Here is a 15159-nt window from a genome sequence, read left to right as displayed (position 1 = left end):
AATTATTTGTGCACATAAGACCGTTTCAGACTAAACAAGGATTGTTTCAGGCTAATTATGTCCTTTACGTTCTTACCTCGTAGCCCTGTATCCTTCCTTTGCTCTGGGTCTCTGGGAGCAAGGTCCAAAATACTTGTACTTCTGAAGCAGAAAGGCTTTTGGCAAAGACATGGGTTGGAGCTCTGGTGGGTTCTAAAAAGAAGAAACAGTGGTTAGATGTAGATTCACCTTTGTGGTCATAGCTATTCTTCATCCTACCTAACCAATGGATAAAGTCAGCTTTGACTCTGTGGATGCCTTAAGGCAAGTCACTCTATCTCACCCTCAGATATAAATTAGACATTACTACAAATGTTGGTCTGCCAACAAAACAACAAGCCCATGACTAGCATCAGAATTTCACCATTTGGGAGGAATGCATGTTTTTGATAGGTTGCAGAAATAACATGAATTTGGTGCTCTTGTGCAATAAGATAAAATTAAAAAGTCCCTCAATTTCTTGTGGTGCTAGAAAAATGCAATGTAAAGTATGGGATAATTGTGTCACTTAGCCACTCCATAAACAAAGCAGAATGAATGGCCAACTAACAATGATGTTGTAATACCTCTGTGCAAATTCTTTGCCAGCAAGTTGGGGTGAATGCTCAATAAACAGGACATTGGAAGAATTCTCCATCTCCCCCACCCCCCAACCCCGCAGCAATACAAAGTGATACTCAGCATATGACATAATAATATCATCATGAAGAGATATAATTTCCTGTTCTCCAGAAGGAACAGCCAGTGAACCAGAGTGTGATGATTATGTCTTGAGCATCCCTAGGTTTGTATGAAGGGAGGAGCTGAAGAAGAACAGCCCAGGAATAAGATAGGATAGGGTGGCTTGCATGTGTCTGTACACATTGGGGTAAGGAACCTTTGTAGCCAAGTGGGCCAGAGCATTATCTCCTCACCCCTCCTGGGCTACGTTTGACAGCTGAGTAGGCTGCTCACCTGTCAATCACTGGACATCATGCAACCTTTGGGCCTGCAATGTTCTGCAGTGCTTTGAACAGGGCTTTTGAAAAGCTGACGGTTGTTCTCAAATCTTCACAAGCACCATTCAAAGCGCTGTGGAGAACAGAGCTTTAAGAAGTGCTATTTTGCCTTGCATTTTGGAAGGGGTTTTGCAGGCACCACTGATTGGTGGTGCCTGCAAGCATCCTTTAGGCTGAGCCCTGCCCTTAGAGGCCCCACCCCTAGCTGAAACGGCCTCTCGGGTCAAATGGGGAGGCATGATGGGCCTAATTAGGTCCCCCACCCATGGCATACCTGCTATGGAGACCTGATTCAGCTGTTAAACGGATTGTGTATAATCAGTAGGTGAAGGGAGAGCCAGCATTGTGGTGGCAGACCTGAGTTGGTAGTTCTATGTGCCCAGAGGCAGTCTGTGCCCAGTCTGTACAATCTATCCCACAATTGTGTGGGATAGATGCAACATCAATGTGCACACAGCTTGTATGCATGTAGCCTCTGCTCATGAAGAATTGTCTGCATGTGGAAGTTATAAGAGGGCCAGCGACTGATGACTGTATCCAGCTATAAGCCTGTTAAGCTCCACATTTTCAAACCTGCCTGGCAGCAGCTCTCCAGCATCTTAAGCAAAGGCCTTTCCTAAGCATTATTACCCAAGGCCATTTAATTTGAGATAGCAGTGATTGGATTTGGGTCTTTGCATATATGAAACCTGTAAATGTCATGCTCTACAACTGAGCTTTGGCCCTTTCTTTTGTGTGGAATATCTATTCTGCAACAAATAATTCATGAAAAGATTTCTTTCCTAAATTTATTCAGTGTGCCATGTACTGATAACACTTAAGATAAATCAGAGGAGTTTCCAATTGGAGGATACAGTGGGACCTCAGTTTACAAACTTAATCCGTTCCGAAACCGTTCTTAAACCGAGGCGCACTTTCCCTAATGAGGCCTCCCACTGCCGGTGCCTTTCCACCGTTTGGATTCCATTCTTAGACTGAGGTAAAGTTCACAAACCGGGACATTACTTCCGGTTTTGCGGAGTTCGTAAACTAAATCATTCATAAACAGGACTGTTCTTAAACCAAGGTCCCACTGTATTCATTCCTGCTAAATATTAGTACATTCCTTCAGAGAAGACATGCATGTAATGGAAACCATCAAAATCCTTGTTATGTATTGCAAACAGATAAGATGCGTTGTTGCGTCCCTAGTATAATCTCAGAGTAGAGTTAAACTCAAGATCAAAGCCTGGTACTGGACATACTGCAATCCTGATAGAGCCCCAACTACCCTGTGAGGAAGAAATGACACAGCAGACGAGAAGGGACAGTCCTCTCCGCTCCCTGCTAGGCCAGGATCCTCTTCTCTCTCCTGGAGATTTTAGTGCCAATTGCTTGTGACAAAAGGCAGCAGGAGGACCACTGCTCTCAGGCTGAGAGCATCAACCTGTGAGCCTACCTGCTGCCACGAGAGCGGCAAGAAGCTGGAAGATCCAAGCTAGGCTCCAGTAGGCCAAGTCTCCCTATAAGGTTAACAATTTCTGGCTGCATTAGGGACCTTTCCAGGAAGGCTGGGTCGATTGTGAGCAGCTTGTTGCTATGCAAGCGGGTCATTATAAAAACTATATATCATCAAGAATTGAGCCCGAGTTTTCTCATTTCCCTCTTTAATGTCATGCATTTCCACTCTCCTTTTATGTCATGCATTTTTAGACTGTAAACCTCGTGGCAGGGTATGTTGTATTTATATATACTTAAACCATTCTGTAATCCTTTCCAGCTGAAGAGCTGGGTATAAATTCTTGAACGGACAAATGAATGAATGAATAAAATTGCACAGTGCCATTAAATATCAAAATTAGAAATTAAGTTTGCAAAGTGTTTAGACAGAAATGGCAACTTAAATGAATGACCTAATTCTTCTTGATGCACAATATTACTGTTAATATGATTATTACTAATTTAGAGAAGAATATATTCCAAAGCTGGACACATGCTTATTTATTGTAAGCAGACCTGGACATCAGTAGAATGTGCTAATAATATATAGATGCCTTCCGTAAATGACCAACTTGTCACATTAAATAGATTACTAGGCTGGACTTTACCTTCATCAGCTGAATAAACAATTGTGACGGGGCTGAAAGAACCTTCTCCTTTGTTGTTGTACACCCCTACTTTGACTTCATATGGAGAAAACGGCGGTAAACTCTCATTCCGGAACACGTATCTGGAGGCATCGGGAGAAACCACTACCGTCTGCATCCAACTTATTGTACCAACGGGGCGGAAGGCAACCACGTAACCAAACCCACCTCCATTTTGTAACTCTTCAGGCACTGTCTACAACAAGAAAAGAAATAATGGGAACAGTCTGATGTGTAGGATGAATTTACAAAGAGGCACAATAAAAATGGTCTCCAAGAAATTTAACGGATCCATATAGTGCAATTTGGAAATACACTCTCTGGCAGAGGAAATTAAACACTCAACTTGAAAAGCATTTTATGTTTCTGTGCTAATTTGTTCCAGCTATCTGATGTGGTTTTTATGGTCTATTTGCGCCCATGAAAACATGACTTATTAAAAATAGCAGAAGAAGAAGAACCAACTGCAGCCTAGATATTATGGACAGCTAATAATCAAAGCTGAAGCATGTAAATGCCATCTGCAAGGCAGCTCTTAGAATCTGAATTTATCTAAATGGACTTAAATCCAAATAAGGACAGAATTACACATCCATCTGGAGATTTACTTTCTGTTTTTGCTACCACAGTCTTCACTAATAAACAAGAAGCCACTTTATAAGCTGTGTTTGCCACTTCCTTTAGATCTGAGTCATAAACATGTTATGAGTGAGATGCTCTAATATTTGTGTAGTGGGAAAGGAAATGGGTTTTAACAACTCTGGGGAAATCAGTGTAGGAATGTGGTGTACAAGCATATAATAAACGCTTCTTTGCAGAGGTTACAGAGAGTTTCCGACTTCTTAAAAACCCTAGTGTCGCAGTTAAGAAAAGCAAGTGTCTGAAATTTTCCAGTCCTACCCCTTTGTATTCTATAGGAACCACAGTTTTAAATCCACACTGGCACTTTCAGTTGCATGGGATATTGCCAAAACTGGGTGTACAATAGAATGTTCACAACTTAACTGTACAACAAGCAAGGACTCATAAAAATGGACCAATTGCCTCACTCGGCTGTCCGCTATTAACTAATCATGTAAATAGTCAATTCAATCTATAGTATTGTATATATCCAAAGGCCTTAACAATGAACAACAGAGGGCGGAAGTAAGACATTCCTCAAAATCACACAACGTAAGTTTACTTTACAATATAAAATTTTAAAATCACAATGCATTAATATAACTGGAGTGAAGCTTCTTAGCTTGAAGAACCCATTTGAGTTTGAAAACTACAATTGAAGCATTTCATATCAACCCCCAGTTCCTCTTTTTTTTAGAGGCAGTAAATGCAATGATTGGGACGCGGGTGGCGCTGTGGGTAAATGCCTCAGTGCCTAGGGCTTGCCGATTGAAAGGTCGGCGGTTCGAATCCCCGTGGCGGGGTGCGCTCCCGCTGTTCGGTCCCAGCGCCTGCCAACCTAGCAGTTCGAAAGCACCCCTGGGTGCAAGTAGATAAATAGGGACCGCTTACTAGCGGGAAGGTAAACGGCATTTCCGTGTGCAGCTCTGGCTCGCCAGAGCAGCGATGTCACGCTGGCCACGTGACCCGGAAGTGTCTTCGGACAGCGCTGGCCCTTGGCCTCTTTGAGTGAGATGGGCGCACAACCCTAGAGTCTGTCAAGACTGGCCCGTACGGGCAGGGGTACCTTTACCTTAAATGCAATGATTATAAAGTGGTTAGATTACTACACCACAAAGACTCTCCATGACTTTTACCAATGTCCCTCTCTGTTCCCTTGTGTGCTGTTCCTACCTTACCAGATGCAGCAAGTAGCTAGTTTTGAAGCAAAAGGGCACGACCTACTTTAAGTATGCTGTGAACTTCTTTGTGGCAGGGAGTGCATGTTGAAGTGGGATGCAGACTAGCAGGCAAATGCTGTCTGATGTCAGAACCAGTCACATCACCACCAGGTCACTGGTGCACATACTGCAATTATCTAGTCTTGCATCTTTTAAGCTTTAGGAAGGAAGCTAAAGAAATGAAAAACCGCATTCTAGGAAATGTCTGTATTCAGAACGCCACTTAAGCACGTTCTCAAGTTCGGCTGAAACCAATTGGATTAGCATGTGCTCAAGTGTTGTATTTGAATTGGAAGAGCAACATGGTTTTCTCCATTCTTATGCGTTCTCATGGAGGGGGAGATCTTAAATATCTCCGATTTATACTTCTTGAAAATTATGGGTTATAGTTTAGACACTGTACATTTTTAAACATTGTTTTTGTTGAAGGCATGGAGCAAAACTAATTAATTCCAGGAAGGGTGAACTTCAGCACATTAAGGAATGACACAAGTATTGGAAAACAAATGGATTGCCTTCTAGTACATCTCGGAAGCAACAACGTGCTTGTCAAGCAATCCATGCATTTTTCCTTCTGTAAGGATGTGGAAAATGCAAGTCAGAAATTAGAGTACTTTTCCTGACTGTAACCCACAGGATCTGTTTGAAATTGCTCAGCAGGTAAGGCAAACATGTATATTATGCATGCTTTCTCTTCCCCCCAAAATTATAATTTGGTGAGAATTCTTTGTTGGAGAACCCTAACCCATTCCCTTCTTCTAAAACGTCTTCTTACGTTTTACACTGGGAAGAGAGAACAATTCCAAAACCAGTCTGGGTATGTCGCAAGGGTGTGCTGTCTCTGCCCTGCGCTTTTCCTTACTTGCCATGTTTCAGCCCTGCAGCCCATTCAGAGATCTTGTTTCCCTCTTCACATCTGGAGTGGAGGCAGACAGGACTGGCGTATTATTTATAACAATACTATATCCCTTCGCAAAATGCTGCCTGATTCAACACCCTCAAGTCAGTCTCTCGTAGGTTTGGCACAAAAAGGGAGACGGTTCATTTCCCTCCCCTTTCTTGCCCCGTGAATTCACAGCTCACTTACCTCCCAGGTTATGACCAACTCAGACTTGGTACCACCACCTCCACTGACATTAGCTGGAGTGACTTCAGGAACTATAGGAAAGGGGAGAAAAGTGACTATTACAAGGTAAGGATAGCTTGCTTGATGTTTATACAGGGAAGACATGTTGGTGTCTACACTTTTAGCAAAGATTTAAAACAAAAACAATTTCTGGGTTTTCAGGAGAAATTGAAAATAGAGTGGTACCTTGGTTCTCAATCGTCTTGGTACTCAAAACACTACAAACCCAGAAGTTAGTGTTCCGGTTTGCAAACTTTTTTTTTGGAAGCTGAACATGCTCTGTTTTGAGCGTTATGATTCCGTTCTGAGTGTTATGCTGAGGTCTGTCTGTTTTTGCTGTTTATTTTGCCTTTTTGTGGCTCTTTTTTTGTTTGCTTTTGTGACTGTGTGGAACCCAGTTCAGCTACTGATTGATTGATTATGCGACTGCAGTACATTGTTTATTGCTTTCACTTTATGGATCAGTGGTCTCATTAGATAGTAAAATTCATGTTAAATTGCTGTTTTAGGGGTTGTTTTTAAAAGTCTGGAACGGATTAATCCATTTTGCATTACTTTCTATGGAAAAGCATGCCTTGGTTTTGGAACGGATTTCCAGAAAGGATTAAGTTTGAGAACCACTGTATTTTTTTTTTTAGATAACCTGCTGTTGCCAGATGTTTTTTTTTCCATTTTTGAACATTTTAAAAAATAATTTTTCACCTTTAATAAGATGAGTTTGCCATCTTTATGTAACATTTCATTTATGTGTTGTGTCACTCTTAACTATTCTGTCACTGAGATTTCAAAGCAAATTTCTTTTGGAAGTACCATTTTTTAAAATGGAGAGGGGAGGGAATTCTAAATGCAAAAGAGAAGCATTCATCAGAATATTGATTAAAATGCTTTGCAGCAGGTTTTTATGATGCACTTTGAGAGCACGTAATACATAATTTTGAAAATGAGATGGCCAAACAGCATATTTATGAGCCAATTACCTGTTGCAAATAGTTTTAAAAATTATTTCCCCTATAACACATTTCATTTATTTATAATCATGAAGCTGATTGCTACTAACTTAGGTCTACAGCTTTTGGTAAATATGCAAGCAGACAATAAGGCTGAGTCAACAGTAGCTAATTTAATGAACTGGATATTTTATATGTCTTTGACTTCCCTTGCAGATATTACGAGAATTTAAGGTCGTACAGGCAACAACTAGTACCCATTTCTTTACGTTCAATTCTAAAACAACACTGTAGACATTATGATCCTTTTTTCATGTCAACATTTGAGTGTTTTTTCTACAATCAAATGGTATATAAATTCTGTTAAATTTTAAAAAATAATATTTGTACCATGGAAGATTACACAGTATTGAAATTGTTTGATAGGACCTTTGTCCCTCCAGGCCTACAAAGCATATCTTTTGTGGGGACGGGGTGGGGGGCACAGGGGGAAGAGAGGAAGGTCTTTTGCACAGACAAAAGGTGTTTCACTCACAACAGCTGTTTTCAACCTAAAGTAATACTGCAAGTGTAGCAAGGGACATTCGACAGGGACTCTGTTTTGCATCATATTCCATTTGTTACTAGAGGCACCCCAGATTGCTGCACCACATAATAAGGAATATACAATGTTAGCAATAAAAGCTTTTACCATCAGTTCTAACAAATGATGGCTTTTAATAGAACTTGAGAGTCTTTAAAGGTCCCAGTGAATAGGCAGATTAAATTTTAACTCCATCCAAATGGGTGTACGTAGGGTGTTTTCACAAAAAGGAAGCCCTAGCATTTACTCTTTTATTACATGACCACACAGGATCTCATTTATGTCACTGATGCCTTTTGGCAAACACTACCTTTTTTTTTTTAGTCTCACAATAATTGATGTTTATAATAAGTTTAGAGATTAATCGCCTTATACCAACTTGGAATAATGAACGCTATCTTATTGAGGATGCTGGAAAGTATATCTATGAGGGGGAAACTACAGTTCCCATGATTCCAACGGTGCTTTAAAGCTATGGTGCACATATAAAGCCTTAGTCAGCAAGGCAGTAATTGGGGGTGATGGAAGACCTAGTCCAAAACCTCAGGAGTGCCTTCAGTTTGGGAAGGCTGGGATATATGGGCTATGGCACTCTATAAGGTGTCAAAAAGGAAACACTGTCCGTACCCCCTTGCCTCCTGTTATGAGCATGAAGAGGTGTGGACCCAGCCTTAGTAAACTGCTAAAAATAAAGTGCTCAATGAAATGCATTGCTCTCTTATGCAGACTATTTTGACCAAGTAAAAGTAGCTATTCAATGGAAGTCAAAGACTGACTGAAATGCCATATGCAGCATTTCAGCTTCAACTTACGAGCCTCTTCTGTTCTCCGTTTCTCTGATGGTTTGCTTGGCTCTCCAATCCCAATAAGGCTGGCGGCAACTACCCGGAATTCATACTCAACCCACGGGTTTAAACTCACTACTGTCGCCGTAAATGTGTTTCCATCTATGACATCGGGCACTAGACGAGAAAAGCGTAGGTCAAGAATGTAAGAATGGCCAATGGTTACCGAATAATGAAATATTTGGGTTAAAAACAAAATAAAGGGGGGGGGGGGACAGAATGTAGACTCTAGAGATAAACCATTAGTTGGCTGTTCTTTTTTTCTGTTTGCTAAATTTGGTAATCTCTGCTAATTTTGCTAATCTTTGCTAAATTTGGGGTGAAAAAATATTGAGAAAGACATATAGATGTAAATGAGTTAATGGTATGTTCCATTCAGTCACAAGAAGAGAACTGGATCAGACCAGTGCTGCTTCTTCCCCGTAACCAGAAATCCCATGGGCTCATGGAGAACGGTTAAAGCAAGCTTCAGTGGTCATATTCTGCATGTTCTAAGATGTCTAGTTACCTGTGTTGACTGCTTGCCATCCCACAGAAAATGGGGTCCTTGCTTGAACAACATATGTTGTAATGGGACTGCGATTATCTGCTCCTGGCCTCCAGGATACCTGAGCTGTAGTGTCTGTGATTTCATCAATTGTCACAGCTTCGGGCGGACCTGGTGGACCTGTTATGAAACACACATAACACAAGTTTCAAATATCCTCAGTGAGACATACCCTGCATGTAAAATATCTCACGTCAAGTATTAAGAAGTAACAAGACTTCACCTTTCAGCTCAAGGTTTAAGTTAATAGTTTTCAGTATGCAGAGAAGTCTTTTAAAACAGATCAAACAATGACAACCCTGGGATACTTGGGACAATATATATTTAATTTGGACCACTTATAGTTCCCTTCAGCAAGAATGGATTTCCAAGATGTGCACTCTTTTTTTCTGAGCTTATTTTCGCACAGATAATCAAACATTAACCACAGTGGCTAAAGCTACATATTTTATAGTGGATTAAATGCATGCATAGTTGCTTTTGCACATAGAATCTGCTCTTGGACGCTCACTTTTATCTCCTATAGATAGTGATATGCTGACTACTTACACATTTTTAATAAAAAAGCCTTTGGGAAAAGTAGCAGATAGGGACCCCAAAATTGCATTTTGCCGTAGTTAAAAATATGAGGCTTGTGAGGCATGGCCTAGAAACTTTGTGAGATAGCAGCTTCAGGATTATGTTAAATAAATGAATGTCAGTGCAATCCTATGCACATTCACTATGAAATAATCCTCAATATGTTCATCACGTGCAATTAAACATTTCAAAGATTGAAATATCATGATTTAGTCACCTATTTTTAATGCCTAACCTTCTAGCACTTGAATTTCCAAACAGTTCAGTAAAAAAAGTCACAGCCTGCTTTGCAACCCCAGAGTAAATTAAGTCATTTTAAAACCATAATTTGAAATGTAACCACTCCAGTATAACTTTACCCCTCAGCACTCTATGAAATCAGTTCTGAATAAGGTTGTACTGTGTGCCTCCAGCAAGAATACTTAGTAGTCCTTGCTTTCACAGCTGGTCAGTCTTCCTAGATCTGCCAGTTCAAAGGCAGAATGGTGGGTTATTATAGCGTTACCTAGCATGATGTACTTTACAAATTACATCTCCCTAATGGTCAGTAGATGGAACAATTGATTATAGGGAAATATGAGATACCTGAAATAAACTATACTTTAATTTCAGAGCTTTCTCAATTGAATTCTTACTGAAATCAATTTTGATAAGTTTATCTTGTTCTGCAATGGATAGTCTAACTTACTTACTTACTTACTTACTTACTTAACTGACAGCTAGAACAATATTTCTGGATGAGATTGCCAAAAATAGGATTTTTATCGAACAAGCAAGACTATATAACATCTAAAGTGGCTGTTTGTGCAGCAGCAGCCAGAAAAAATCATAAAGTGTTTTGTTTTTTTGAAACGATATAGTTTGCAATAACAGAGACTCTGATCTAAAGCTCTACATTCTGTGATAGCCCCGTCCATAATGGAATTTTCTGTTTTGTATTTTAAGCTCTGCTGCCAGCCTACGTTTAACAGTAGATGCAACGCCTATGGTTTAAAATAAAAAATGGACTGAGACTGAAGCCCTAAACACACACAGCCACACTTATTTGTGAGTACACATGTGGAGGATTGTGCTGTGAGGATGCAGTCTTCACACACCTAAGATCAAGCCCAAATAAACACGTATAAGATTGCACTGTTTTGACTTTGCTATTTTTAAACCCTACTATTAAAGGTTAGAAATGGGGTGTAAAACACCTACCTGAAGGCAGAACCAAGAACCTTGGAGGCCACATTAAAATTATGTCATTTGTGACTTTCTAACTGATCCTGCTTTAAAACTTTCAAAGCAAGACAGTGGTTCATATTTAGTGTATGGGGCAGTGAAGATTCTTGAATTGTTAAAATGGAATGTCTGCAGTAGAGTTCACCAGCCGAGTGCCCACGTAGGCTTACACTGGTGTCCCTGGACATGCCCCGCCCCAAACTCTGAGCTTTCATTTTTTTTCCTATTCCTCATAGAAAAGAAAGTTAGGAAGCAAAATGTACATGCACCCTTGCAAGTAATTTCTATGAAATGAGCCACCTTGGCTGCTTCCACCTGTCATTGTTTCTGGACAGAGCTGTGATTGGTAAGTGAGTTGTTTACACACCAGACACACTCTGGGGTCCTAAAGAGGTGCAGTTTTCAGCTCCCTTTTAGTGCACTTTTCCTGCTCTTGTCTTATTTTCTAGTTTTTAGAGTCTCTGCAGCTTGTCCTTCCTTTCCCCCTAATAATCAGGATACATCTATCCTGTGGTTGGGTATGTCTGAGATCAGGTAGTCTTCTGCAAATATTACTACACAATATATGTGGATGATGTTAAATAATAGCAACTCCCTCTAAAAAGAAATACGAAAACTTTGCAAGGAGGCTTAGTCCAATATGACATATCATGGATGCTTTTGTTGAGATTCCAGAAGAAGAAGAGGAGGAGGAGGAGTTTGGATTTGATATCCCACTTTATCACTCCCCTTAAGGAGTCTCAAAGTGGCTCACAATCTCCTTTCCCTTCCTCCCCCACAACAAACACTCCGTGAGGTGAGTGGAGCTGAGAGACTTCAGAGAAGTGTGACTAGCCCAAGGTCACCCAGCAGCTGCATGTGGAGGAGCGGAGACGCGAACCCAGTTCACCAGATTACAAGTCCACCACTCTTAACCACTGCACCACGCTGGCATTGCAGGGGGTTGAACGAGAAGACCCTTAGGATCCTTTCTGACTCTACAGTTCTATGATTCCTATGTCCTTCCTTTCAAAGAGTTTTGCACTCTGCTACAAAGGGCTCTGCAAAGTTCCTCTGGTGATTGTATTTCATAGGTGGTAAACACGTTCGCAGTATATCTCACCATTTGGGTTCAGTACAGTTGTACCTTGGTTTTCGAACGCCTTGTGACTTGAACATTTTGGCTCCCCAACGCTGCAAACCTGAAAGTGAGTGTTCCGGTTTGCAAACTGTTTTTGGAAGCCGAATGTCTGACGTGGCTTCCGATTGAGTGCAGGAAGCTCCTGCAGCCAATCAGAAGCCATGCCTTGGTTTCTGAACAGTTTCGGAAGTTGAACGGACTTCCGGAACGGATTCCGTTCAAGAACCAAGGTACGACTGTACTAGTTTAAGGGATAAAAGTCGTAACTCTCCTTCTCATGGAGCCATACAGAGTGAGTCTGATACTTCCAAGTTCTCCTATATTTGGGAATGCAACTTTGATCATAACAGTTTTGCCATGTTCTGTCCTGAAAGTGGTTTCTGGCATCCCAAGAGGAGTGTCCACAGATGTGGTCTCCCACACGGCTTCATGGTGAAAGAAGCCCCACCAAGCAAAAGCTCTTCCCCCAGGTTTGGAGATACCTGCTAAAATATTCTGCTTCAACCTACATAAAATGTTTACTAGTTATTTTTTTAAAAAATGGGATACAATCCTATCACCAGAATCCAAAAGACAGGTTGTTAGAGAGATGAAGCAGAAGGTCATAGACGCTTATGCTACCTTAAAACCTAGCTGATTTATTCGGAGGTGAGTTTCTATTGGCAACAACCCAAGAAATTCAGAAACCTTATGCTAAACTAAGTGGAGAGTGATTAAAAGTATCACAGATCTCTTAGTTTTTGTCAACTGCCATGTATTTCAGTCAAATTCAATGATGTAGTGACAGTAATAATTTTAAGTGTAGCAGAAACAGAATCATAGCTATAACTAGTTTCCCCCCCTGTTCAAGTCAAGTTCTAAGATAGTATTTGACTAGACAGGCCATGTGCCTTTCCATCACTAGCTGTTATCAGCAGGCGATGTAAAAGCTTGATTTACTGCTCTTTTCTCCTCTCCAGCAGATGGTGCAATGTGCAAAGAAAATTCCTTTTGGAAGAAGGAGGGGTGTGGGGGAGAAGGAAATTCAAAATGCAGGAATAAAGTCATTAGCAGAATTTGCAGGCTCCTTGCAATATATTCTCCTCTTAACAGACTCCTAGCAAAATTTAAGATTATTCCCTACAAAATGATGCATATACTTTCGGTTAAGAACTTGAAGTATTACGGATTTTAAATATTTAGCAGCCTAATGTATTGGTATTTAAACTGCTCATTGGGCCTCGTCCTCATTAAATGGAGTGTGCATTTAGTGCAGCAACAATATATCTTGCTCCCATGAGGGAACAGCTGATAAACCACTGCTGTCTTCTTAAATGGACAATGATCACGTTTCCTATTCTCTCTCCTGGCAAGAGGAAGATGGCTTCTTCTCTGAATTTCAAGAGGTTTATGTACGGACCACAGCGTTCATATTCAGAAGCACAACACACTTGATCAAAAACATGAGATAATTAAGGATTAAGCAACTTAAAACTATATAAGGTGAGAATAAACTGAGCGAACTTTCCTTGCTTAAATGGCTCAATATGGCTATCATAATGTATTATAAAACTAGCCCTTTCTTTGATATGGGTGGGATCCTCAGAAAACCTGCTATTCCAACAAAACCTAAAGTGAATGTGCTTCAGTCAGGGGTATCCCAAATCACTCCCTGGTCCCAAACTGTTTTCAGGACTCTCTCGTGCCATATGAACTTGCCTGTGCTCCTTTATCTGATTCCTTTCCATCTAGAGTATGTTGTATTGGGGGGGGGGGGAGACACCACTTTCTTGGTTGTGGTGCCTGAGCTGTGGAACACCAAACAATCCTGCTTAGCTATTTCATTCTGTTTGCCCTGCAGCAGGGAGTGTGTGGCTTTACGGACAGTAACTTGGCCTGTGCTGAATGAAATCCCCTCTAGATTTTTCCTCCTCTTCTCTTAGCATTCTATCTCTTGCTTTACACAGTAGGTTGGGGTGGGGAAGCTCTTGCTTGCAAGCCTAAGTCATGGGTAGGTAAACTAAGGCCCGTGGGCCGGGTCAGGCCCAATTGCCTTCTGGATCTGGCTCACTGACAGTCCAGGAATCGCCGCATGGATCACCAGCATGTGCGTTCTTTCCCTCTCCCTCACACAGCGGCGGCTCCTCCCTCCTCCTGGCTTCTCCCTGCCCTGCCTAGAGGAGGAAGGGGGCTGGGCTTTGTTGGTGGCAGCAGCAGCAGCAGCGCTCAAGTGGCCGCCATTTTAAGCAGCCCCTCTCCGGAGCCCTTTCACTTGCTGCTCATCATCCCTCCACTGCTGCCAGCCCCTGCCACTTGCAAGACACAGGTAAGCAGCCACTGGGGCTTGTGCTCTTGCATCATTTCCCCCCCAAAATATAGTCTAGTCCCCCACAAGCTCTGAGGGACAGTGGACCGGTCCCCTGCTGAAAAAGTCTGCTGACCCCTGGCTAGTGGTCCTGTGAGCTTATATCAGCCAAGGTGCACCCGCCTGCCCTACACCTGACGTCTGGTGTGGAGTAGGAAAAGACATGGCTCTACCAAAATGGGGGTTCACTGATCCTTTGAAAGAGCTACCATGGCCCTTCCAGCCCTTCCAGTTGACTGATTGACAGCACTGTGCTGTTGTCCTCATCGTCTGATTTAAATTTGTATGGGCAAAGGAAAATGGCTTACACGGAACATTACTGTGACATAAAGCGGCAGACAGGTGAATGGCCCGGCCCAGCTATCAAGGCTAGCCTTGTGGGATGAGGTGGGTGAGGATCTGGGCCACCAACGGGATCCAGCTGTAGCTGCTGCACTTATGCTCCTGTTTGATTGTTTTTATCATGATATCCTTATCTGCCTTGAAGGTTTCCACTATAAAAGGCTGCAGAAAAATGCTTGAATAAATACTGTCACAGTGCAGGCTATCTGGGGGAGGGAAAAAAAAACCCATTTCCAATAGATGGATGTCATGAAATGTTGGTCCTGACTACGGAACAAATATATTATACCACTACAGTTGCCATAGCTCCCTCAAAAGAATCCTGGGATTTTTAATTTAACGAGTAAAAAGGATTCCGTATTAAGTATATTTAGTCTTTTCCACAGCACTACATTTCCCAGGGTTCAGTGCGATGACATAATTATCATTAAACTATCTTAAGTCTATCCTGTGTGTTATGCCCAAAGCCACAAATCTGTAAGCCTTCATTGTTTTCTG

At 41.6% G+C, this 15159-nt stretch overlaps 1 protein-coding gene across 12 annotated transcripts in view; it reads right to left on the bottom strand.

Annotated features, from left to right (window-relative positions):
- LOC310670124 (contactin-4) overlaps positions 1-15159 on the bottom strand; it is a 506424-nt gene that overhangs the window by 6937 nt on the left and 484328 nt on the right. For all 12 annotated transcript variants that reach the window (XM_083424800.1, XM_083424802.1, XM_083424806.1 and 9 more), the window contains 5 exons: positions 9014-9172; positions 8473-8622; positions 6092-6162; positions 3125-3359; positions 77-192 (listed from right to left, as the gene is read on the bottom strand). In XM_083424800.1, the coding sequence (XP_083280926.1) occupies positions 77-192; positions 3125-3359; positions 6092-6162; positions 8473-8622; positions 9014-9172 (731 nt within the window). The remainder of the gene's footprint in view (positions 1-76; positions 193-3124; positions 3360-6091; positions 6163-8472; positions 8623-9013; positions 9173-15159) is intronic.

The sequence above is a fragment of the Podarcis tiliguerta genome, assembly GCF_965153285.1.
Source record: "Podarcis tiliguerta genome assembly, chromosome: 2".
NCBI classification, from domain to species: domain Eukaryota; kingdom Metazoa; phylum Chordata; class Lepidosauria; order Squamata; family Lacertidae; genus Podarcis; species Podarcis tiliguerta.
The sequence above is the reverse complement of the archived record's forward strand: the minus strand, read 5'-3'. Positions and strand labels throughout refer to the sequence as shown.